This window comes from Thamnophis sirtalis, unplaced genomic scaffold, assembly GCF_051295495.1.
Source record: "Thamnophis sirtalis isolate CommonGarterSnake01/CBP01778 unplaced genomic scaffold, rThaSir2_p1.2 scaffold_1, whole genome shotgun sequence".
In the NCBI taxonomy this organism is placed as follows: domain Eukaryota; kingdom Metazoa; phylum Chordata; class Lepidosauria; order Squamata; family Natricidae; genus Thamnophis; species Thamnophis sirtalis.
This window is the reverse complement of record NW_028261381.1, coordinates 94,163,943-94,188,256: the sequence shown is the minus strand read 5'-3', so window position 1 is coordinate 94,188,256 and position 24,314 is coordinate 94,163,943. Positions and strand designations below refer to the sequence as shown.

General features: G+C 39.0%; 1 protein-coding gene across 1 annotated transcript in view; it reads left to right on the top strand.

Annotated features, from left to right (window-relative positions):
* The window catches only part of PRMT3 (protein arginine methyltransferase 3), a 74,110-nt gene that overhangs the window by 22,645 nt on the left and 27,151 nt on the right, over positions 1-24,314 (top strand). Inside the window, exons 10-12 of the mRNA XM_087719040.1 lie at positions 1,400-1,499; positions 8,848-8,926; positions 22,645-22,832. Of these exons, the coding sequence (XP_087575166.1) occupies positions 1,400-1,499; positions 8,848-8,926; positions 22,645-22,832 (367 nt within the window). The remainder of the gene's footprint in view (positions 1-1,399; positions 1,500-8,847; positions 8,927-22,644; positions 22,833-24,314) is intronic.

Genomic DNA, 24,314 nt, shown 5'->3' with positions numbered 1-24,314 from the left:
CTATCTATCTATCTATATATATATATATATATACATATATATACACATACACATATACACATATACACATATACATATACACATATACATACACACACACACACACACACACACACACACACAGAGAGAGAGAGAGAGAGAGATTCTTGTATACCCAGCCTTTCTTGTCTCTGGCATTCCCATTATCTGGGCATATATGCAGTATATGAATACCTATGCACGTTTGAAGTAACTGCATAAGTTTCCTAAGGATGTGACTCTTTTAATGTTTGGAGAAGAGGTGTTTCACTCATACTAACCATCTATGCAAAATGCCTTTTTGAATGCTTTGCAAATTCTTAACACTTCCAGTTACAAACCTACACTATTTGCTAAAAGAGAATATTTGTAGCCTAGGATTGAGCCATGTGGGATACTTGGTGCTTTCTGAACTTGGTGGTGCACTGATGATATTATCTAATTTGGTTATGAACAATCTTCAAGAAAACCACCAAGTTCAGAGAGCACCAACTGTACTGTACCACAGTACAGTATTCGCTTTTTCATTTTTCCTTTACATTTGTATAAGTAGCTTACATTTTCTATTACATATTTCCTTTCTGGAAATAAATAAATGTGCATCTAAGCATCTTCAAGTGCGTATTATGTCTTCAAGAAGAAAAAGCTGTGTTATATTAATAAATTAATATATCTCAGTCAACAATTTTCTAATACTGTTACAATGCTTATGGAAGCAGTAGTTACTTTCCTAAACTATGAAAAGCATCCTTGAGACTCAGAAGGCTAAAAATTGTGCCGCTATCTGGAAGAAATGCTAGCATTTCCCTAAGATATCTTCCTCCATTCCTGGTTAATACCTTTTTTTCTTAGAAGAAAATGAGAGGTATATAAACCCAAGCAAATATTTGAAAATGAAGTGGCTGATTTTCTACTGAACCCCCAAATCCTGCTAACCTGTGTTAGTAACAGATAGGGGAAGATAGCAATAGCAATAGCAGTTAGACTTATATACTGCTTCATAGGGCTTTCAGCCCTCTCTAAGCGGTTTACAGAGTCAGCATATTGCCCCCAACAACAATCCGGGTCCTCAGATCTGTTTGTAGATTCCCATAGGTCAGTCCAAAACTTCCATTCTCTTAATGTCTTATAAGAAAAACATTCTCGGCTCTTCAGTACTGTGTTCCATAGTATCTCACTTAGAATCATACAGGGGATTCCTAAGCAAGTGTGATTTCATGAGTACAATTCATGAGTACAATTCATGAGTACAGATACTGCACAAAACATTTGTGAAACAGTTCTCTGTTATTATAAGTACTTATTCATAGTAATGTTTGAGTACTTTCAGGTAAAATGTAATTAGAAATTGTATAGCACGCCCTTGCCCTTTGCCTTGCAGACTCAATGGACTTGAAGATAGTATTTATTTGATCAAAGGAAGAATTGAAGAAGTTGATATACCTGTTGAAAAAGTTGATGTTATCATATCGGAATGGATGGTAAGAATAGAAATATGCTTTGCGTAAATATGGAGCCATAATTTCAAATGTGCCAAAATATTATGTGGCAAATGAACGTAATTTTAATTTTTGTAACTATTGTATTCTTGTTCTAAAATGACAGGAAATAATTTGTCCCAGTAATGACACAATAACATCTATTTGAAATCTTTTAGACTAGTATTTCTCCATAATTTATCATAGCCATTAAGTAGCATTTAAAAGAAAGCATGCATACATATATGTGAATTTATTTGTATGTAGACTGAATACAGAATGACAGGATTGGAAGGAACCTTAGAGGTCTTCTAGTCCAACCCATTGCTCAAGCAGGAGACCCTATACCATTCCAGACAAGTGACTGTCAAGTCTCTTCTTAAAAACCTCAAAGTACCTGAATACTAAGTTACAATGGCACTGCAAAAAGATGCTGAACAAAATTGCTGGTGTATATTGCAAGTAGGCTATTGCTAGTAAGACAACATTGATATTGATATATCAAACGAACAGGCTTCAATCCAGACAGAATTGTACTTCTGTTCCTGTGAGGTATAGAATTTTAAGAGGAAATCATGTTTAACACTAATTAGAGCAATTTTACAAATAGTAAGCCGTGAAATGAAATCAGATGTGCAGCATGCTGGTGCTAGGTTTTCCGAATATTCATTTTATTTATAAAGGGAGACAATTCACTCAGCACATACCCTTTGGGAGAAGCACTTGAGCGTATTTTTCTTCACATCTTGATGATTTAAATGTCGCTACAAGAAGGAATTAGTGCAAAGAGAAGACCGTGATAAATCCATGGGCAGAATTTTTCTTCTAAAGTATAAGGCTCGCTTCCTTGCAGTCAATGCTAGACTTACATATAAAAACACATGGACACACATGTGTAGGTACGTGTGCATGTACGGTATGTATGTATCTGTATAAATACAAATATAAATAAGCGGTGGCACAGTGTTAGAGTGTAGTACTGCAGGCTATTCTGCTGCCTGCTGGCTGCCTGCAATTTGGTAGTTCAAATCTCACCAGGCTCAAGGTTGACTTGGCCTTCCATCCTTTTCAGGTGGGTAAAACGAGGAGCCAGATTGTTGGGGGCAAACCGCTTAGAGAGGGCTATAAAACAGTATATGTCTAAATATTATTGCTATTGCTAAACACACTAAGAGACAAAGCACTGACCAGCAGCATCCTCTGTTACTTCTTATCTAGAGCACTTGGATTAGATATATCAATAGCACTTAGACTTATATACCACTTCAGGGGGCTTTACAGCCCTCTCTAAGTGGCCTAGCTATTATAGAGAAACTATTTGTGATTTAACTTTCACTAATCAATGATCAGGATAATGTAGAACTGGCAATGGACCAGGAATTGTACTAGGTTTGGGGTGGCTTTGAAAAAAGTTTTTTTTAACTACTTTCTACCCCCATCCCATCTTGGTCTTATCAGTAGGTAGTGATAGTGCATAATAGTTCTGCTTCCAGCGTCCCTGTGGCTCTTCAGTCAAATGTTGGTCGAAGACTCTGCAGCAGTGATTTGTTAGCGCCCCTGGCCTAGAAGCTTTTTAGCTAATGAATATATGAACAGCAGTAACTAGTCACACTTGGCATTTGTTTCTTTTATCAAGTGCAGGTGGTAAATTGCTGGAGGAAAAAAAACAAACTACAAATGAAGAGAGGTTGACAGATGTAGATCAGGACTGATGTTTGTCCAGTCCAAATAGACACCAGGGAGGGATTTGAAGGAAATAATGTGGTGTGGAAAGACATGAAAGATATTTCTTTGGATCAGTAGAATTACTGAAGAATCACTGAAGAAATCATATTGGAACCCATGTGTGTGATGAAGGTAGAAAATGGACAGAAAATGAATGTTCAGAAAACTAAAGTTAATTGTATTGGAACATTCTTAAATAGTTTTTCATGGCTTAGAAATGACAGTGAAGGTTGTCTTCTTTATCTTATCTTAGATATCAGCAGTAGGATAGCATTAAAATGTATGGAATGCAATAATAATGCAAAAGTGTTTTGAAAGCAGAATGAAAGATATCGTATTTTTCAGAGTATAAGAATCACCCTTTTTCCTCAAAAAAGAGGCTGAAAATCTGGGTGCGTCTTATACATCAAATACAGCATTTTTTGCCTCCCGAAGCCCCGCCCTGTTCACCGAAATGGCTGTGCATAGCCTTATGGAGGCTTTCAGAGAGCTCCTGGGGGCTGGGGAGGGCAGAAATGAGCAAAGAATGGGCCGTTTTTTGTCCCCCCAGCCCCCAGTAGCACTCTATAAGCCTCCATAAGGCTATGCATGCATTTTTTTTGACAACAGGCCATTTTTTGCTTGTTTTTGGCCCCTCCACCTTCCCAGGAGAACTCTGCAAGCCCCCCAAGGCTATTCATGCCTTTAAAAAAAACGGGCCTGTTTTCGCGAAAAATGTGCCATTTTTGGGAGATTTGCAGAGTGCAAAAACTTTTTCCCCCCTTTTGGAAAGCTCTTTAACTCGTTGATGAGAATTATATTGATCAAGTGCTGTGCCAGCAGAAACAAAATCTTAGGTGCTGCAGATTGTCAGTGATTTCCTTCTCCAGCACATGGATAAATACACCTGGAAACATCTACCTACCTACCTACTCTCTCTCTCCCCACACCTATCTATTGTATTTCTCTCTCCCTTCCATTTACCTACATACCTACCTACTCTCTCTCTCTCTCTGCCTACTTATCTACTGTATTTCTCTCTCTCTCTCTCTCTCTCTCTCTCTCTCTCTCTCTCTCTCTCTATTTCTCTCTATCCCTCTACTTACCAACCTACCTACTCTCTCTCTCTCTCTCTCTCTCTCTCTCCCTATCTACTGTATTTTTTCTCTCTTTCTATTTCTCTCTCTCTATCCCTCTACCTACCTACCTACACTCTCTCCCTCTCCATACCTACCTACTGTATTTCTCTATCTCTCTCTATTTCTCTACCTACCTACCTACTTTTTAAAAAAAATCGCCTCTTCAAAACCTTGGTACCTCTTATACTCCGGTGCATCTTATACTCTGAAAAATGCGATAAATGAGTTGAACTAAGCCTAGGGCTCTTTCCAATGTTTTTGGGGGACTTTTTTTTTCTTTGTTGAGAAATTCAGTTTGGACTTAAAGGCTTAAAAAAAATTAAGCGCTGTATTGCACATCCATTTAACAATTGTATTTGACGCGAACTTGAAATTGCAAACTTGCTCTCTAGGGGTAAAATTGAATTGAGGAGCATTTTTTTATTTTTATATATAAAGTTTTTTATTTTGTCATTTTCATAACATATAACCACATGTATACTATTACATAGCCAATATCGTATTGTATTATTAAATGTTTACATCAATTCATCGTACCATCAACTTCCAAAAACAATTATTGGCTCTTCTGCTCAATGGAGGAACATTTTTGTTCAACAGCCAGTATCTTATTCTAATTGTTTATTTCTGTTTCTCTGAATTTTGATATACAGATACACTTCTGTCACCCAGCTATGCAAGTATACCTCACAAAGCCTTAAATCTTTATTATATTTGCTATAAGCACTAACAAATATTTTAAATAGTTGAAACACTTCTATAATATGCAATAATAAAATATCCTTTCTTTGTTCATCTAAGAAAAAGCTAGCCATTTGTAGGTCTTCATTTGGTTGCTAATTTCAATCATTAGCATTCTGCTCACAAATCTGTGCAGTACGGAATACTTTGCTTTAATTAATTTTGAATTAATAATGCAACTTTTTTTTAAAAAATATTTTTTTTAAATCTGCACCTTGTCCATGTAGAAACAGGAGAGTCTCCAAGCATCATACACCAAAAATGTCAGGTATAATTCTCTTTCCAGATGGCACCCCTACAGGTGAGGCAGCAGCCTGTGAAATTACATTCTAAATTACAGCAGAGATTAGCACCACACATAGAGCAAAACATTTTGAGATTGATGATGAATGACTTGATTCAATAAGACGGACAACCCCTTAGCAGCTTACAGGACGTGATATTGCGTAAGAGAGTTTGCGTGGTTGAGGTAAAAACTGCAGTATGAGCCGTGAAAATATCAGAAGAGAACAGTGAGATCTAAGAAACATCAGTTATTTTATCGGTGGTCTGCTTTTTTAGCATGACTGAGAAAGGTAATGATGTATTAGTGCAATAATTGGTTGCTTCCAGTGATGGCTTTGTCCTAGCAGAAAGTATTTCCTCTTCCCAGGGGTGTAATACCCAATTTTCATTATACCTTTTCATGCTATGTGACACATTTTTGTGGAGGATTCCTTGATTTTCAAAACAGCCTTCATGTACATGAGGGGGGGGAGGGGAGTGCAGTGCAGAATGAGGAACAGCAGACATCTTGGGTCTCCTTGTGCAGAGAGAAATGCTCCATAGAGATACGAAGGTACTATTGGATGCAAATATACATATGTCCTGCTATAAAAAACCTGCTTGCCATTTGTCCCTAGGGCTCTTGTTTGTGCAAACAGAAGTTAGAGAGAGCTGTTCAGTAGGAAACTGATGAAAGCTTTCCATCAGAAGCACTTTCTGGATCAAGCTGTTTTAGCTGTTATTTTCTCCAAAATAAAATTGCCATCTTAAGCTTGTTTATTTAACCCTCAGTCCTAAATAAAGTTGAGCCCTCTTATCAGTAGAAAAATGGCCTCTTTCTCGCCACTATTCTTTTTTTTTTAGAGAATAGATTTTCTAACCCTTTTGCATATGTTGAGATTCAGACCCACATTTCCAAGCTATGCACAATTGGTTTGCACTCTGAAAATATAATAATTGGCTGTTGGGTAGAATTATACCTGGTGTTCAGCCTTTTTGAGAGAAGCTAAGTTCTAACCTCCCTTTGCTTTCCAGCGCATTGCTAAGAAGGAATTTAAAGGTAAAAGTAAATGTTCCCCTCGCACATATGTGCTAGTTGTTCCTGACTCTAGGGGACGGTGCTCATTTTCGTTTCAAAACCGAAGAGCCAGTGCTGTCCCAAGATGTCTCTGTGGTCATGTGGCTGGCATGACTAAACGCTGAAAGTTCACGGAACACTGTTACCTTCCAACCAAAGTGGTCCCTATTTTTCTACTTGCATTTTTACATATTTTCGAACTGCTAGGTTGGCAGAAGCTGGAACAATAATGGGAGCTCAGTCCGTTACGCGGCCCTAGGGAGTTGAATCACCGAACTGCTGACCTTTCTGATCCACAAGCTAGCTTCTTAGCCACTGAGCCACCACATCCCTTTAATTTAGTTTAATTTAGAAACTTTAATTTCCTTTGTACATTAACCCAATTTAATCCAGGCAAACTGTGATTAAACTTAAACTTTGATTTGTAGTTCAAGTGTAGTTTGTAAAGCTATTCCATTTTATCAGCAGATTAACAAGTTTCAGATGATTTAGGATTTAGGATTTTACTTTATTTATATGCCGCCCTTTTCCCTGAGGGGACTCAGGGCGGCTCACAATCCAGGGTGAGGGAAGAACAAAACAAAATACACACATAAAGACATTACATCATTAAAAAGCGCAACAGTCATACTATTCGGGTGGGGTTAAAGTCTTTAGCCCCAGGCCTGTCAGGACAGCCAGGTTTTAAGGGCTATGCGGAAGGTCTGGAGGGTGGTGAGGGTACGAATCTCCACGGGGAGTTCGTTCCATAGGGTTGGAGCAGCCACCGAGAAGGCTCTCCTCCGGGTAGTTGCCAGTCGACATTGCCCGGCTGATGGGATTCGGAGGAGGCCTAATCTATGGGATCTTATTGGCCTAGTGGAGGTGATTGGCAGTAGGCGGTCTCTCAAGTACCCAGATCCAATACCATGAAGGGCTTTGAAGGTGACAACAAGCACCTTGAAGCGCATCCGGAGATCAACAGGCAGCCAGTGCAGCTCACGGAGGATAGGTGTTACGTGGGTGAAACGAGGTGCACCCACGATCGCTCGCGCGGCTGCATTCTGGACCAGCTGAAGTCGCCGAATACTCTTCAAGGGCAGCCCCATGTAGAGCACATTGCAGTACTCCAGCCTAGAGGTCACAAGGGCACGAGTGACTGTTGTGAGAGCCTCCGGGTTCAGGTAGGGACGCAACTGGTGTACCAGGCAAACCTGGGCAAATGCCCCCCTGGTCACAGCTGACAAATGGTGTTCAAAAGTCAGCTGTGGGTCCAGGAGGACTCCCAAGTTGCGGACCCTATCTGAGGGGCGTAGTATTTGACCCCCCAGCCTGAGAGATGGAACACTTGACCAATTATTGGGAGGGAAGCACAGCAGCCACTCGGTCTTATCTGGATTGAGTACAAGCTTGTTAACCCCCATCCAGTCTCTAACAGCCTCAAGGCCCTGGCTCATCACGTCCATCGCTTCATTGAGTTGGCACGGGGTGGACAGATACAACTGTGTATCGTCCGCATACTGGTGGTATTTTATCCCGTGCCGTCGAATGATCTCGCCCAGCGGTTTCATGTAGATATTGAAAAGTAGGGGGGGATAGGACCGAACCCTGCGGCACCCCATATGTTAGGGGCCTAGGGGTCGATCTCTGCCCTCCAACTAAATTGCTAAACTAAATTGCTGTTATTCTAAAATAAAAGCCAAATTTACAGTATCTTCTTTTGCAGCCCTGTTGAAGAAGTGGGAATAGGCTGGGAACTAGAGCATGTACATGGCCACAAGGAAGCCATGCTTCTTAATACAAAGCTATTATTTTTATCCCATATACAGTCGGTCTTAGGCTTATTCTTTACGTTTGCATACCCCTAAACCAAAAATCTGTTTAGCTTCCCTATAATTTCCAATGGGGACCTTTTCATGGTAAGGGGCCTGCAGCCTTCTCTATTAAATATATCTTTAAGCGGGGGACATTTAGCTACTGCCACCCTGAGCCTAACCATTCCTGTCTGTATTGTGGTTTTGTGGCCGGAACTGTGTTGTCTTTTTGGCTTGTATGACATTTGTGGTTGACCTTCACCCATGCTGGATTTGAAAGCTGAAGATTTTAATTTTATTATGCCTCTTTATGTACAAAAGGAGACATGGTCTTCAGATATTTCATTAGTCACTTTTCATACATATTGATACTAACAATCAATTAAAGTTAAATCTGTGGCTTCTTCCTCTGGGTTTGTAGCACAAGAATTGTGAAATGCTTAATGAAAGGAATTGCTATATCAGAGTGTAAATGGAGTACTAATAGTAAAGCATAAAAGAGCTGCTGGACTGATCTTCAGAATATTTATTTCCAAAGTTTATAAATGCTACTGTAGAGCTTGCTAAAACTGATATATAATTTTACCCTATCTCTTATTTGTTTGTTTATTTTCTTTTTTCTCAATTTGCAGGGCTATTTCCTCCTCTTTGAGTCTATGCTGGATTCAGTCATTTATGCAAGGGACAAATATTTGATCAAAGGAGGTTCAGGTTAGTCTGATTAAATAAATAGTTCAGCTATGGAGAAAACTAAATTCTGCTATGCATGACCAAGAATTTTCTGATATGAATAATGTTTCCATTAAGAGTAGCTCCAAGATAATTCATAGTGTGGATAATACAAGAGCAATAATGTAAGAGTTGGATCTTAAATGAAATGCTATTTTCAGGAATGCTTTGTCTTTTTAAAAATAATTAATATTCAGTCCTTGAAGAATTTTATGGAACTTTTTAATAGTAAATAATTTGGTAATAATGTAATAAAAAGTAGAAAATTGATATAGGAGTATTTCTAAACATTGCTTTACAAATTACTAAAAAGGACATAAACACAGTGTGTGTGTATGTGTGTGTATATGTGTGTTTGCTGTCATAACAGAGTTTTATATTTTCATCTACAACAATGGTATCAAACATGTGGCCCACACTGGCCGGATATGGCCCATATAGGCCACATCCACCCCGACTCCGTAAGCACAAAAACAATCCCGATACATCACGATATGGTCACCAATGTAATTGGGTTTGACACCTCTGATCTACAATGTCCTCCTCTCGCCCCCACCCAATATTCAGAACAGATTGAGCATGGTACTTGAGAGAAGGGCAAATCTATCCTATTGATTCATGCCATGTTGGTGGACAAAAATATTTGAATACTATCCAGTGGAATTCTTTAATTCCACTGGGAATTCTGCTGTATATAAAAATGTTACAGGAAGATCGGAACTAATGATCTAATCTAGATATGAGGTTTAATAAAGAAGTGGGGAACTACTTGAAAACATAGGTCCTAGTGTCTAGTATGGAAACAGTTTATCACAGCTAGTTTATGTGTTAGGTTTTACCTTTAAGTAAAACCCAGTTTTCATGTAGAGTTTCAAGAATACAATAGAATTCTTTATTAGCCAAGTATGAATGGACACACAACAAATTTGTCTCTAGTTCATAAGCTCTCAATGTACATACAATCAACAATCAATAAATGATAAATCATAATCATAATATAATCACAATGAATCATAAGATACAACCTTGAGCAATAGTCCTAAAATGTTAAATGAGATCATTCGACGGCACGGGATAAAATACCATCAGTATGCGGACGATACGCAACTGTATCTGTCCGCCCTGTGCCAACTCAGTGAAGCGGTTGACGTGATGTGCCAGGGCCTCGAGGCTGTTAGGGACTGGATGAGGGTTAACAAGCTTGTACTCAATCCAGATAAGACCGAGTGGCTGGTGTGTTTCCCTCCTACTAATTGGCCAAGTGTTCCATCTCTCAGGCTGGGGGGTCAAACAGTACGCCCCTCAGACAGGGTTCGCAATTTGGGAGTCCTCCTGGACCCACAGCTGACTTTTGAACATCACTTGTCAGCTGTGACCAGGGGGGCATTTGCCCAGGTTCGCCTGGTGCACCAGTTGCATCCCTACCTGAACCGGGAGGCCCTCACAACAGTCACTCGCGCCCTTGTGACCTCTAGACTGGACTACTGCAACGTGCTCTACATGGGTCAGCCCTTGAAGAGCATTCGGCGACTCCAGCTTGTCCAGAATGCAGCCGCGCGAGCGATCGTGGGTGCACCTCGGTTCACCCACGTAACACCTATCCTCCGCGAGCTGCACTGGCTGCCTATTGGTCTCCGGATACGCTTCAAGGCGCTAGTCGTCACTTATAAAGCCCTTCATGGTATTGGACCTGGGTACTTGAGAGACCGCCTGCTGCCAATTACCTCCACTAGACCGATTAGATCCCACAGATTAGGCCTCCTCCGAATTCCATCCGCCGGCCAGTGTCGACTGGCGACTACCCGGAGGAGAGCCTTCTCTGTGGCTGCTCCGACCCTCTGGAACGAACTCCCCGTGGAGATTCGAACCCTCACCACCCTCCAGGCCTTCCGCAAAGCCCTTAAAACCTGGCTGTTCCGACAGGCCTGGGGCTAAAGAATCGTTGCCCCTGTCTCGAATGGTATGACTGTTGTGTGTTTTAAACCATGTATTGTTTTTGTGTTGTTTTTAATTTTGTCTGTATCCCCCCTTCCCTGGTTTGAGTTGTGAGCCGCCCTCAGTCCCCTTCGGGGGAAAAGGGCAGCATATAAATAAAATCAACATTCAACATTCAAATAAAAATAATCAGCATAAATCATAAGAGATATACAACAAAGTGATAGTTGTAAGATGCTAAAGGAATTCGTAATAGAAAACATGGATAGGAGAAGGAAAATGATAATACAGCTTTACTACATGGTTTGATATCCTAGGGCATAAGACAGTGTTGTGGGAATTAGTTATTTAGCAGAGTGATGGCATGGGGGGGACTGTCTTTGTGTCCAGTTGTTTTGGCATGCAATGTTCTATAGAGAAGAAGTTGAAACAGTTTATGTCCATGATGTGAGGGATATGTAGATATTTTCATAGCCCTCTTTCTGGCTTGTGCAGTATATGGGTCCTTAGTGGAAGGCAAGTTCATTGCTATTATTTTTTCTGCACTCCTAACTATCTGTTGAAATCTGTCTGTCTTGTTTGGTTGCTGTGCCAAACTAGACAGTTATAGAGGTACAAATGATAGTCTGAATAATTTCTGTGTAGAACTGTACTAGCAGCTCCTTGGGTAGTCTCAGATTTCTGAGTTGTCACAGGAAGAACATTCTTTGTTGTTCTTAAGTGTAGTGACATTTGTACACCCTCAATTGTTAATATAAAAGCAGAGACCCCCTCCCCTCTTTTTACTGGATGTCCCTGCAATTCTATCTGCCCTCTGCATCTTAAATACTGGAATATGCAAGCTGCTATCATTAATCAAATCATTTAGCTAAGTTTCAGTGAAGCAGAGGTCTACCAAATTGTAAAAATCAAAGTTGCATCTGTTTAAGGGGAATATCAGTTTAAGAGAAGTACGTTTAGGAGAGCCACATAATAACAGAGCTGGAAGGCATCTTGGAGGTTTTCTACTTCAATCCCATGCTCAAGCAGGAAACCCTATAACATTTCAAATAGTTGTCTAATCTCTTCTTAAAAACCTCCAGCGTTAGAGTGCCCACAGCGTCTGGAGTGAGATAGGAGAAATCATATCTGTATTCTGTTTTATTTTAAATCTGGAATTGTGTGCTTATGTTTGCATGCCACACACTGAAAAACAAAATGTAATCTTATAGTATTTAAAATAATCGTTCTGATTTTCTACCTTTCTGATGGTACTTTCTGAGGTGGAAGCACTACTTCTGAGGGAATAGGTCTATGAGAGGAAATTCTTCTAAACTCCTATCTATGGAGATTCCCAATCATCCAGGTCATGGTTGCCCCAAAAATGCTTTTTCCAAAAGGCAACTGGACTTTCTTGGTTTTGTGTTTGAAAACATTTTGCTTCTCATCCAAGAAGTTCTTCAGTTCTAAACTCATGACTATTGCTCAATGGGCAGATGAGAGAATGGCCAGAAGGATTTTTGCCCAGCTTCAGTTTAAGCCACACTTGTAGCATGGCCTTGCTGCAGTGATTCATGTCCCCATCACTACTCATTTGAGCTGCTGCAATGCAGTGAGACTGCCTTTGAAGACTACTCGACTATTGCATTTGCTTCAAATTGCTGTGACCTGTGTGCTATCTGCCAGATTTTGTCAGAATTATAGAATATAAATATTGCAGGGCCACCATTGGTTTTCACTGGGTTTCTTGGTCCAATTTTTAACCTATAAACTCTTTATGAGTTGGCACCTAGTTATCTTCAGGACTACCAACTGGGACCATGGTTGCATATTTGGAATGCTTGTCATAAGAGATGAGTGGGACTAAGGCCAGGAAGTAATAATTTTCAGTAATAGTGGTAATTCTTTGGAACCCACTCCTTCTGGAGATGAAATTGACTCTTATCTGCAATAAGCTTCCCGATCCAAATGTAATTGTTCTAGTGGGCTTTGGAGGTAAATTATTTGTAGTTTAGATTCTGATGTAAGTATATTTTAATTTTGTAAAGCATCAAGAATTGTTGAGATGTGGGGGGTTAAAAAAATTAATTAAAAAATAATTTACAGTAGGCTAATTGCTACTAGAATTCTGGCTTACCATTCTGTGTATGTAGGACCTCAAAATTTATCCCCAGTGCATTTTTACTCCTCCTTCTCATTTACGGAGTTTAGATTGAGGAACATCTAATTTTGGCTCTTTGAAATAGAATAGGAAGTGTTGAGTTTTCAGTGTTTGCTGAACCACTTACTAACTGCGTGCACAGCTGGATGACTTAATTAAAAATAGTGCTTAACCAAGGGAAAATATAGGCTATTTTTAAGACAAACTCTGCAGTATTTAAAGCACCATGAAAGAGTTGGCCCAGTATCTAGTATTAGAGAGCCAAATTGGTATGGCATTTGTTGCATTTTGCCAAAATAATTTCCGTTTATTTAATATTGCACTATATTGATGCGTATGTTGTTTTGATGAAAAAATGTTCCTAACTAATATTTTTCTCTTTTAAAATTATTATTAAAAGATTGAAAACTAGTGTTTGACTTGCTTAAGGGGAAAACATCACAAGTTGAGCTTCAGTAAATCAAGTTTTTTTTACAGTTATTATTTTTGCTTCTTGTTTTTTATGGATGAAATAATATAATTGGGGAGTTACTAATTTAAAATAAATGAAAGGACTTTATTATCTGTGCTTGTTTCTCATTCCCAATAGAAAATAACATTAATAGTAGTTTTGTTGATTATTCAGATAATTTGACAGGATTTCAAAGAGAATCCTGTTTTGTTTTTAAACATATGTAATTCATGTTCTTTCTGATTTACAAAATTAATCAAAGCCTTATTCATAGTTTGTTATATTTTTATGTATAAATTATTTAGCTGGTAGGATTCAAAGATCAAATGAATTTCCCATTTCAGTGTCTACATTGGGTACAGTAGTAAGCATCAGAACCTGTGAATTCAAAATATTATATATTATTTCTAGAGTTGACTTTCTAAAAAGTTAAAGTCCAATAACCATTGCACTAGATAGAAAGAAGAAAATTAACAATGAATATATTTTGATATAGTGAAAACTGTCATATTCCATGGAGCAATGTAATTTTGTGATATATGTGATAGCTTGATCAAACATATGTACGGCACAGGCTTTTGTTTTTCTTTTTTCTTTCCTTTCATATAAAATTTCCTCCCCTGACCCCATGATGTCCACAGAGGTACCTTCAGAGAGAGAAAAATAATAACAGATAATTTTGAAATAGAAAATATGGTGTAACCTCTTCAAGAATGACATTGCTTTCAGGATGGAGTTCTTAAAATTAATTAACTGCCAAATCTGTATGATTTGATAAGATATTTATCAACTTCCTTTGCACATTTTAGTGCCCATAGCATAACTGCACAGTTCATTTAGCAGAGATTTAGGCATTTGTAATGGGTGAACTTTTGCCAACTGCTTTGGAACAATTGTCCTACTTTCTTTATTATGCTAAATGCTTCCCAGGAGGCAAAGATGATTTATATTTCAATCTTTCTAGAAAGCAGATAGTCTGATTTTAATTGAGAAGTTAAAGCTGTGCTACTCCGGACTATTCAGATTTCATTTAAAATTGAGTGGCATGATAGACATTTTAAATGGCCATCTGAATTTCAGTTCACCGCAGCAATTTAATCATATAGATCAATAGGATGTATAATATGAGTCTCAAATCATCTTCAGAGCAGACATTTCTGTCTTGAAATTCTCACTGAATTTCCTGTCTTAGAAGAGATATTTGCAATATGAGCCATTGAACCCTTACTTTAAGGAAATGTTACCTGTCACTCTAAGCTGTTCACTGTCAACAGTGTTAAGTTGTGCATTTGTCTGGGCCTAAATTGTGTATCTTATGTATTATTTATTACACCAATGTGTATATCTCCCAACCATAAAATTTCAAGGCAGTTTAGGATAAAATACAATTTAAAAGCTCCCATTGTAATTGGTAAGTGTATGTTGCTAGGCTGAGTACAGAAAAAAAAAAAAAGCTTTCACCTTGCAGTTTAAACAGTTTATCAGCTAAGGCTTTGGAAGAGCACAGTGTTCTCAGTGGAATGCAACGTGGTTAATTTGCTTGTCAAGTGAAGCTAAGACAATGAAGCTGCTAATGCTTCTGACCTTAATAAGCTTCTTAGTAAAAGTGTATATAAAAAAAGCTGAAGTGATGCCTTTACACCAAAATTCTTACAAATACTAAGAACATAAGCCCACTGTAGTCCTAGAACCAAAAACAGTAAGGGAGTAAATTAAGATCAGTGGCTGAATAGGAAAGTGCTGCATTAGATCACTAATGTAGATTTTAAAGGGAGTGGCAGAGAGACATTCTACCCATCCTCTAATGCTTTTAATTAGTTCCAAGTATAGTAAAAATACCTGGGTGGCATTGTACTTGACATTTTTTCTTGTGTATTTATTGGATTTCTTGTGGCTGTCCATTTCAGTAGCAATAGCAATAGCAGTTAGATTTATATACCGCTTCATAGGGCTTTCAGCCCTCTCTAAGAGGTTTACAGAGTCAGCATATTGGCCCCAACAACAATCCGGGTCCTCATTTTACCCACCTCGGAAGGATGGAAGGCTGAGTCAACCCTGAGCCGGTGAGATTTGAACAGCTGAACTGCAGAACTGCAGTCAGCTGAAGTAGCTTGCAGTGCTGCATTTAACCACTGCGCCACCTCGGCTCTCTCTATAGACTCTGGACATTTACAAAATCAAATACACAAAACAATTAAAAAAACATAAAGCAAAATGGACAGCCTTGACTAAAAACAGACAAAACACAACAAGGGCTTCATAAACACACTTAAGTCCAGGTCTGAAAACAGGGCCAGGTCTGAAGGGCTCTTTGGCACCTTAGAAGAGTAAGTGCTGCTTGAATCTCTGTTCCAGAGGTTGGGTTGAACAACAGAGAAGTCATGCTTCCTCAGTTGCATGACACAGGGAACCTCTGCCCAATGTACTGGGCAGGCAGAAACAATTGGAGATAGATAATCCCTCAGATCAGGGGTCCCCAGGCCGCAAACAGGTTGTGGCCTGTTTGGAACTGGGCTGCGCAAGAAGTGGGCAAGCGCACATGTAGCTCCACTTGCGCAAGCAGCAGACCCTCATGCGCAAAGCTCCATTTGTGCGAGTGATCTGCCACTCTCACAGAACTATCCCTTTTTCCCTTCCATCGCCGCCAGGCTGCCAAGCCAGAAAGGTTGAGGACTGCGACCTCAGATAATCAACCCTGTGCCCTGAGGGACTTAACGGGTAACAACCAACCTTTTATTTGCCTCCAGAAGCTCATTGGCAAACAATTCAAAAGTACTATCCTGGATACTTTTCCTTCTTAAGCAATTGCTTTTATGCCCTTTATTTTTTTTCAGAAAAAAGTAATTTATTATTTCTTCTTGTACATTGGCTTTAAGCAACTTTAAAAAAAAATAGCAAGAAAGGAAATCTACCTTCTGCATTGTATTTGTTTTCTTTCCTCCTGTATTTTTCTTTTCTTACTGAAAACAGCATACTGCTGTATTATAGCCAGCTGACAATTTATTGTGACTGTATTAACATAACAGCACTGTGTCATTTTAATATCTCCTGTTCACCTCCCTCAAGTTGCCCCAAGGACCTCTCTATAAAATACATTAAGCTGTGGCTTGCAAAAAAAAAAGAAGAAAAGAAAATTCTCCAAAGCAAAAGTACTACATGAAACAGTGATTGATTGTAGTTGCTTTCCCACCTTTAAAGGATGTTTGCTTCCAAGTATGCTTCGGCTTTGCAGTTCCTTCGGTATTACCTTTTTACCACATTGCTGTGGGATCAAAGATTTCCCATCTTACTTTGTTCTCAGTGTGAGCTGTTACTAATGACAAATGATTTGCAGGCAGTGAATCGAGAAGGACACAGATGACAAATCCACACCAGTGTTAAGAGTGCGCTGCCCTGCTATGTCCGATCAGCAGTTTTGTATCACCTATGTTGAGAAATAATTCAATCGGGTAAAAAAAAAAAAAAGATGGAATAACCCAGAATTAAAGGGGGGGTCTTACTTTTTCCTTGCTTTTTCTTTTTCCTTATTTTTATAAATAGCAAGGCTTAAAGGTTGAATCCAGTGAAGTGACATTATTTGGAATATGTCAGAACCATTTCCTCTCTTTTTAGAAGATTAAGGAAAATACCTTCCATTGAACTGGATCTTTTCTAGGAGCAATTGTTTTAAAAATGAGATTACAGTGAAACAGTATTGGACTATATTGTTAAAATAGAGTAAGGAAAAAACCTCCTCCCCCCAATGTCTGTTTTCCTTGGCATTTTTAACATCATCAGCCATTTAAAAATGAGTTAGGCAAACAACAGATCTAGATGTACAGTAATATTAGAACATGCACTTCAGAATGCCTTCCAAAGGCAACCTTGTAAATATTCATTTGTTTCTTTTTTCTCACTGTAAGACCTACCTGTCTACAGAATGATGAAGGATTTAACTCATATGTGTGTGTATGTATGTATGTATATGTGTGTGTATGTATGTATGTATGTATGTATGTATGTATGTATGTATATATGTTATATTTGTGCTGATAAATAAATAAAGGGAGACTAGTATAGATCTATTTCAAGCTATTTAGCTCTCATCAGCTAGCCATACCCTTACTGGGAATTGAGCCTGTGCTGTATTGCCTCTAAGGCAGATGTGTTAACCATTGAGCCACAGAGCTCGACTCCTTATCAGCCAGCCAGGGTGAAAGGTATCTATTTAGATTTTACAACACCCGGTATGCCCAAATATGGGAGGAAGATCACTACTTCCATTTTTTACAACCAGGGGTTGTAAAATACATACATACATATATACATACATACATACATACATACATACATACATACATACATACATACATAACATAACATAACATAACATACATACGTGTGTGTGTGTGTGTTTTATTTGTGCTGATAAATAAATAAAGGGAGACTAGTATAGATCTATTTCAAGCTATTTAGCTCTCATCAGCTAGCCATACCCTTACTGGGATTTGAACCTGGGCTATATTACATACTAGGCAGAAATCTTAGCCATTAGGCCACAGGCTCTTATCCGTTATCAGCGAAGCCAGAGTGAAAGGTATCTATTAGATTTTTTACAACCCCTGGTAAGCCTCAATTATGGGAGGAAGCTAACTGCTTCCATCATCTGTCAATCGGCTCGTCACAAGAGTCCATCACGACAGAAACCCAATATTTTTACTGTTGCCTTTGTTATATTTGTGTTTTTTTATTTGTGCTGATAAATAAATAAAGGGAGACTAGTATAGATCTATTTCAAGCTATTTAGCTCTCATCAGCTAGCCATATATAACAAAGGCAACTGTAAAAATATTGGGTTTCTGTCGTGATGGACTCTTGTGACGAGTCGATTGACAGATGATGGAAGCAGTTAGCTTCCTCCCATAATTGGGGCTTACCAGGGGTTGTAAAAAATCATTTACAAATAAAAAATCAATCACATACGTGTGTGTGTGTGTGTGTGTGTGTTGTATTTGTGCTGATAAATAAATAAAGGGAGACTAGTATAGGTCTATTTCAAGCTATTTAGCTCTCATCAGCTAGCCATACCCTTACTTGAACCTGTGCTGTATTGTATCTTAGGCAGATATGTTAACCATTAAGCCACAGAGTTCAATAGAGAGATACAAAGTGTGTCTGTGGCAGGAAATATAGTTAGGATAGATTAACAAAGGTAAGGGGATAAGAAATGATACTAAATTATATCTGGGTTGGCGGAAGTACCATCCCAAGGAAACATAAATTGAGATTTAAAATAGAAACACCAACAATAGTAGAAAAAGAAAGGGAAAAAAGGAGGAGAAAATGAAAGGAAGATGGGGGAAAGAAGAAAGAGGTAAGGAGAGGAGGATGGAAAGGAGAGAAAGAGGAGGAGAGAGGGTAGAAAGGGGAAGAGGAAGAGCAGGAACAGGAACAGGAGAAAGGTACGGGAAGAAGGAAAGGGAAGGAGAGGAGGAAGGAGGAATGTACAGAAGGGAGAAAGGAAAGGGAAAGGAAAAGAAGATGGAAGGGAGAGAAAAGGAAGGAAAGAGGGTAGCAAGGGAAGAAGGAAGGGGAAGGAGAGGAGGAAGGAAGAAAGTAGAGAAGGGAAAGGGTGAAAAGAAAGAGGTAAGGAGAGAAGGATGGAAAGGAGAGAAAGAGGAGGAGAGAGGGTAGGAAAGGGATGAGGAAGAGCAGGAGTAGGAGAAAGGTACAGGAAGAAGGAAGGGAAAGGAGAGCAGGAAGGAAGAAAGTAGAGAAGGGAGGAAGGGAGAAAAGAAAGGGAAAATAAGGTGGTGTTATAACAGGAGGAAGGGATGGTAAACAAAGTAACCCAAACCGTATATTATAACCTATTAAATGAAATAATAAATGTATAAGAATGATAAATGTTAAAACACTTGTAACCAAATGGCATGCTATATGTGATGATGGGTTTTTCTTCTGGTTTTTTTTTTCCATTGTTGTGGGTATGTGTTGTTTATGTAACAAAAAAATAAACTAAAAAAAAAATAAAGGAGAATTGGGGCTGAAATGAGGCATTTCAGCTTGGGGCTGAAATGAGGCATCCATGGTGTTCTCTGAATTTGGGTAATGAAATGTATGCGAGAAAACAACCAAGCTCAAAGAGCACCAAAGATCCCTGCATAAGATTAGAAATGTCATACTACAAAACAACCACCTCTACACAACATTTTGTGCCTGGGATAGTGCATTCCAAGCACACATCTAGGTAGTTTCATACTGCATTCTGACCCAATGTCTGGGGAGAAAGAGCCAAGCTTTCCAGAATCTGTGAAAGTAGCAATAGCAGTTAGACTTATATACCGCTTCATAGGGCTTTCAGCCCTCTCTAAGCGGCTTACAGAGTCAGCATATTGCCCCCAACAACAATCCGGGTTCTCATTTTACCCACCTCGGAAGGATGGAAGGCTGAGTCAACCCTGAGCCGGTGAGATTTGAACAGCCGAACTGCAGAACTGCAGTCAGCTGAAATAGCCTGCAGTGCTGCATTTAACCACTGCGCCACCTCGGCTCAATATAGCAGGATTGCAGTATAGCAGGATTGTGGTCAGTTCAGACCTTGGGGTGGGACAATGTGGGCACAGCCAGAGGTGAGTTGCTGCCGGTTCAGCCTGGATCCACTGAACCAGTAGTAGCGATGGTGTGAGGCTCCGCCCAGACGATTCTGCGCATGTGCTTGAGTGCACATGGGAGCGCACCTGAACCGGTAGTAAAAAGATTAGGAACCCACCTCTGGGCACAACTGAGGCATTTTCTATCAAGATTACAAGGTGTATAATATGAACCAGCCTGTTAATACTTCATTGGAGTAGTAATAGCAATAGGAGAGGTAGTAATAATATTAGTAATAGCAGTAATTCACCAGAGACAGATTCCTTATGTGTCCTGTCACACTTGGCCAATAAATATTCTGTTCTATATTTGATTCTATATTCTGTATTTGATTGTCTATTTTGTTTCTATTTCTGTTCTATTGGATTTAAATGCTAATCCTGGCATCCATGTTTGCAAATTAACATGTATGCATGTTTTGTTTGGAAATACTCTTACATGACACTTGCTGTATATTGCACTATCCTTGGTTTTGAAAGCAACTTGACTCAAATCATTTTCTCAGTACTTAATGAGGGATGTTGTTGATAATGCAGAAACAGGTCTGGAAAGTTGGACGATGAGAAGTCAAGCGTAAGCCACAAAGTCAGCAACCTTGTGTAGAAGAAATAACATTCTCCTGTAAAGTATGTTTTATGTCAGTGTGTGTGGCAGTAGTCAGCTGTACGGAACTACTGATTTGTTTCAGTTGCATTGGTGAGCTTTTTTTTTTGGTACATGTCAATAATATTCTCATTCTTTCAGAATAAAATACTGAATTCTCGAAAGGCTTTCAGTCTGAAAACTTGGGGCTTTTTTCTCCCATTTTGGGGAAATCCAGTTTCTTTAGTTATTTTACTAGGAAAGAATATGTATATAATGTATACAAGGTGGTGCAGTGGTTAGGGTGCAGTACTGCAGGCCACTTCAGCTGACTGTTATCTGCAGTTCAGTGGTTCTAATATCACCGGCTCAAGGTTGACTCAGCCTTCCATCCTTCCGAGGTGGGTGAAATGAGGAACCCAGACTGTGGGGGCGATATGCTGACTCTGTAAACCGCTTAGAGAGGGCTGAAAGCCCTATGAAGCGGTATATAAGTCTAACTGCTATTGCTATTGCTAATTGTTCATCCTGTAATGTTGATTACTTCCTCCAAATGTTTAATTCTGAATAAGCATCAAGACTATAGCATATTCAGCATATTGATTATAAATAGATACAACAAATTTGCCTATTTCAGTGCTCTTTAGGCCTTTTGATCTCAACAGCTAGACCAGGGGTGTCAAACTCACGTCGTCATGGCAGCGTCAAGTGACATATCGGAACTTTCCCCCCCTTTGCTAAATGGGGCGTGGCTGTGGCCAGTGCGTGATGCATCTGGCCCATGGGCTGGGAATTTGACAGCTCTGATCTAGACTGCTGCACTTGGTGCAAAATGGTACAACCAGCCTGCTAGATAGTACAAGAAAAAAGATGATACCTGAAAAATCTACACTGGTTGTTAAATATTTCTATAAAGTTTATATCGCTATTTTAAAATATTGATATGAATTTTAAAAATCCTGAAAGACCTCAAACGTGGACTGTCTAAGACAATGTTTCTCAGCCTTGGCAACTTTAAGGTGTGTGGGCTTTGACCCCTAGAATTCCTCAGCATTGTAAGGAATTGAAGTGCCCACATCTTAAAGTTGCCAACGTTGAGAAATACCGGTGTACGATACCATCTCTCCTCTTACAAACCTGCATGAACCTTAAGATCCCTTTGGAGATTCCGCTGCTATTACTGACTCAGCTGTCTAGTACCTTTTTGCACTCTCTCCTGTGCTCAAATTGAGTAGAAAGATAGGATATAAATCAAATTACAATAATTTAAAAGTTGAATAAGAATGTTTCTTAGAAAAATCAAGTACAAGTAGTCCTCGACTCAACCATAAATGAACCCCAAATTTCTGTTGTTAAGCTAGACGTTTGTTAAGTGAATTTTGCCTTCCATTTTATAACATTCCTTGCCACAGTTGTTAAGTAAATCACTGTAGTTGATAACTCAGTAACACAGTTATTAAGTGAATCTGGCTTCCCCATTGACTTTGCTTGCAAAGGGCCCCTGGGATGCTGCTGCAAGGGTCATAAGTATGAATCAGTTGCCATATGTTCAAATTTTGATCACATGATGCACATTTTTCAGTGCTGTTGTAACTTTGAACGGTCACTAAATGAACTGCTGTAAGTCAAGGATCACCTGTATACTTGTTCAAAGTTGTTTGTATTTTCTCTTTTATACTGTAGATTTTGGTTATACCGCTGATAGACTTAAAGCTCTTCTTCTCCCCTTTCACATCCCAGCAAAAGAACATCCTACAATTGTTACAGCTGTTTTGTACTCTGTTCATAGAAACACATATCTCTTGTAGTCCTAGAGGACCTTATTTCAGAGATGTAGCTGTGGAATTGCTGAATTTAAATGTTTTGTTTTCCTCCAGCATGTTTAATAGCAGTTGGCTTCTCTTGTACAGAATTTGCTCCTGCACAGTCCTCACTATTGAATCATTTATCTGATTGCAGTGTATCCTGACTCCTGTTCCATTAGCCTGGTGGCTGTAAGTGATATCGCTAAGCATACCGATCAATTGACTTTCTGGGATGATGTATATGGCTTCAATATGTCCTGCATGAAAAAGGTGGTAATGCCTGAAGCAGTTGTGGACGTCTTAGATTCGAGGACTCTCATATCTGAAGCTTGTATCATCAAGGTAATGTGACAGAGAATAGCATCTTCCAAAAAAAATAATCTTTTCTTTATTCTCTTTGTGAACTGTTTTTATATAAAGTTGTCATCATAGAAGATGAATATAATGACTTTTGGTCCTTGATCAATAACAATATGAAGTCCATGGTGTTTTAAGTTTTGGAATTATCACTGTGGAGTTTTAGTCTTTTGATCGTATGTTTCCATCCTTGCTTCCTAATTCCCCCCTCAGGTGTGCGTGTGTGTGTGTGTGTGTGTGTGTGTGTGTGTGTGTGTGTGTAAATAAGAGTTATCTGCCACTCAGCTATTGATTACAGATGTCCTGGCTTATTTGCAGTAATTTCAACCAAAGTCTATTACAGGGCTGTAAACTCACGGCCCGCAGGCCACATACGTCACGCGCTGGCCATACCCATGCCTGGTTTAGCAAAGGTGAAAAAAAGTCATGGTACGTAATGTGACACTGTCATGACGATGCGAGTGTGACACCCTGATCTATTATATAATTTAAACATTGACATCATAACCCTATGTTCCTTTCTCTTTTCCTCACAAGCTCTCTTGATATGACTAGCAAACCATGTTTTTCTGGAGCTATGATTAATTAATATTCTCTATTTTAAATATTTGTAGGAAAAAAATAACATTTTCCCATTTTTCCTGAGCAGATATTCATCTCCATTGTAGTCAGAAAGTAATAATATAAAGTATAGTATCAGTATATGGCTTTCCCTATAAATAAACATTGGATGTTGGATCTTTACCTAGTTTCAATGTGGAATCCTTGGTGCTTTCTGAGCTTGGTCGTTTCCTTGCAGATATTTCATTACTCACAATCCACTACTACTTCCTAAAACACGGATATTATTTTCTTTATTTGCATTTTGAAACTGTGTCAAATTATTTGGAGGAAAGATCATTTCTTTGGTTCTCCTGCTACAGTACAGAAGAAAGACACGATATTGCAGTTCATCTGATACACTGAAATCAGTTGGCTTCCAATTTAGAGCATCCTCTTAACTTGGGTTCTCTTTAGATCTGTGAAATTTTATTCTCAGAATTCATGGCAGTTGAAATCCATGGTGATGGCTAGGATGAGAAAGGCTGGTCTGGTGCTAACGCTATCTCATCTTGATTAAAATAGGTCACACTGCACTGTATTTCAGATTTCAAATTGTAATTACAGAATTTCATCTATTAGCAGTCTGCAAATAATGTACAGGTAGTCCTCAATTTACAACAGTTCATTTAGTGACTGTTCAAAGTTACAATGGCACTACAAAAAGTGACTTAGAACATTTTTCACAATTACAACTGTTGCAGCATCCCCGTGATCACATGATCAAAATTTGGACGCTCGGCAACTGGCTCATATTTACGACAGTTGCATTGTCCAGGGGTTATGGGATCACCTTTTGTGACCTTCTGACCAGTAAAACCAATGGTGAAACCAGATTCACTTAACAACCACGTTACTAACTTTAAG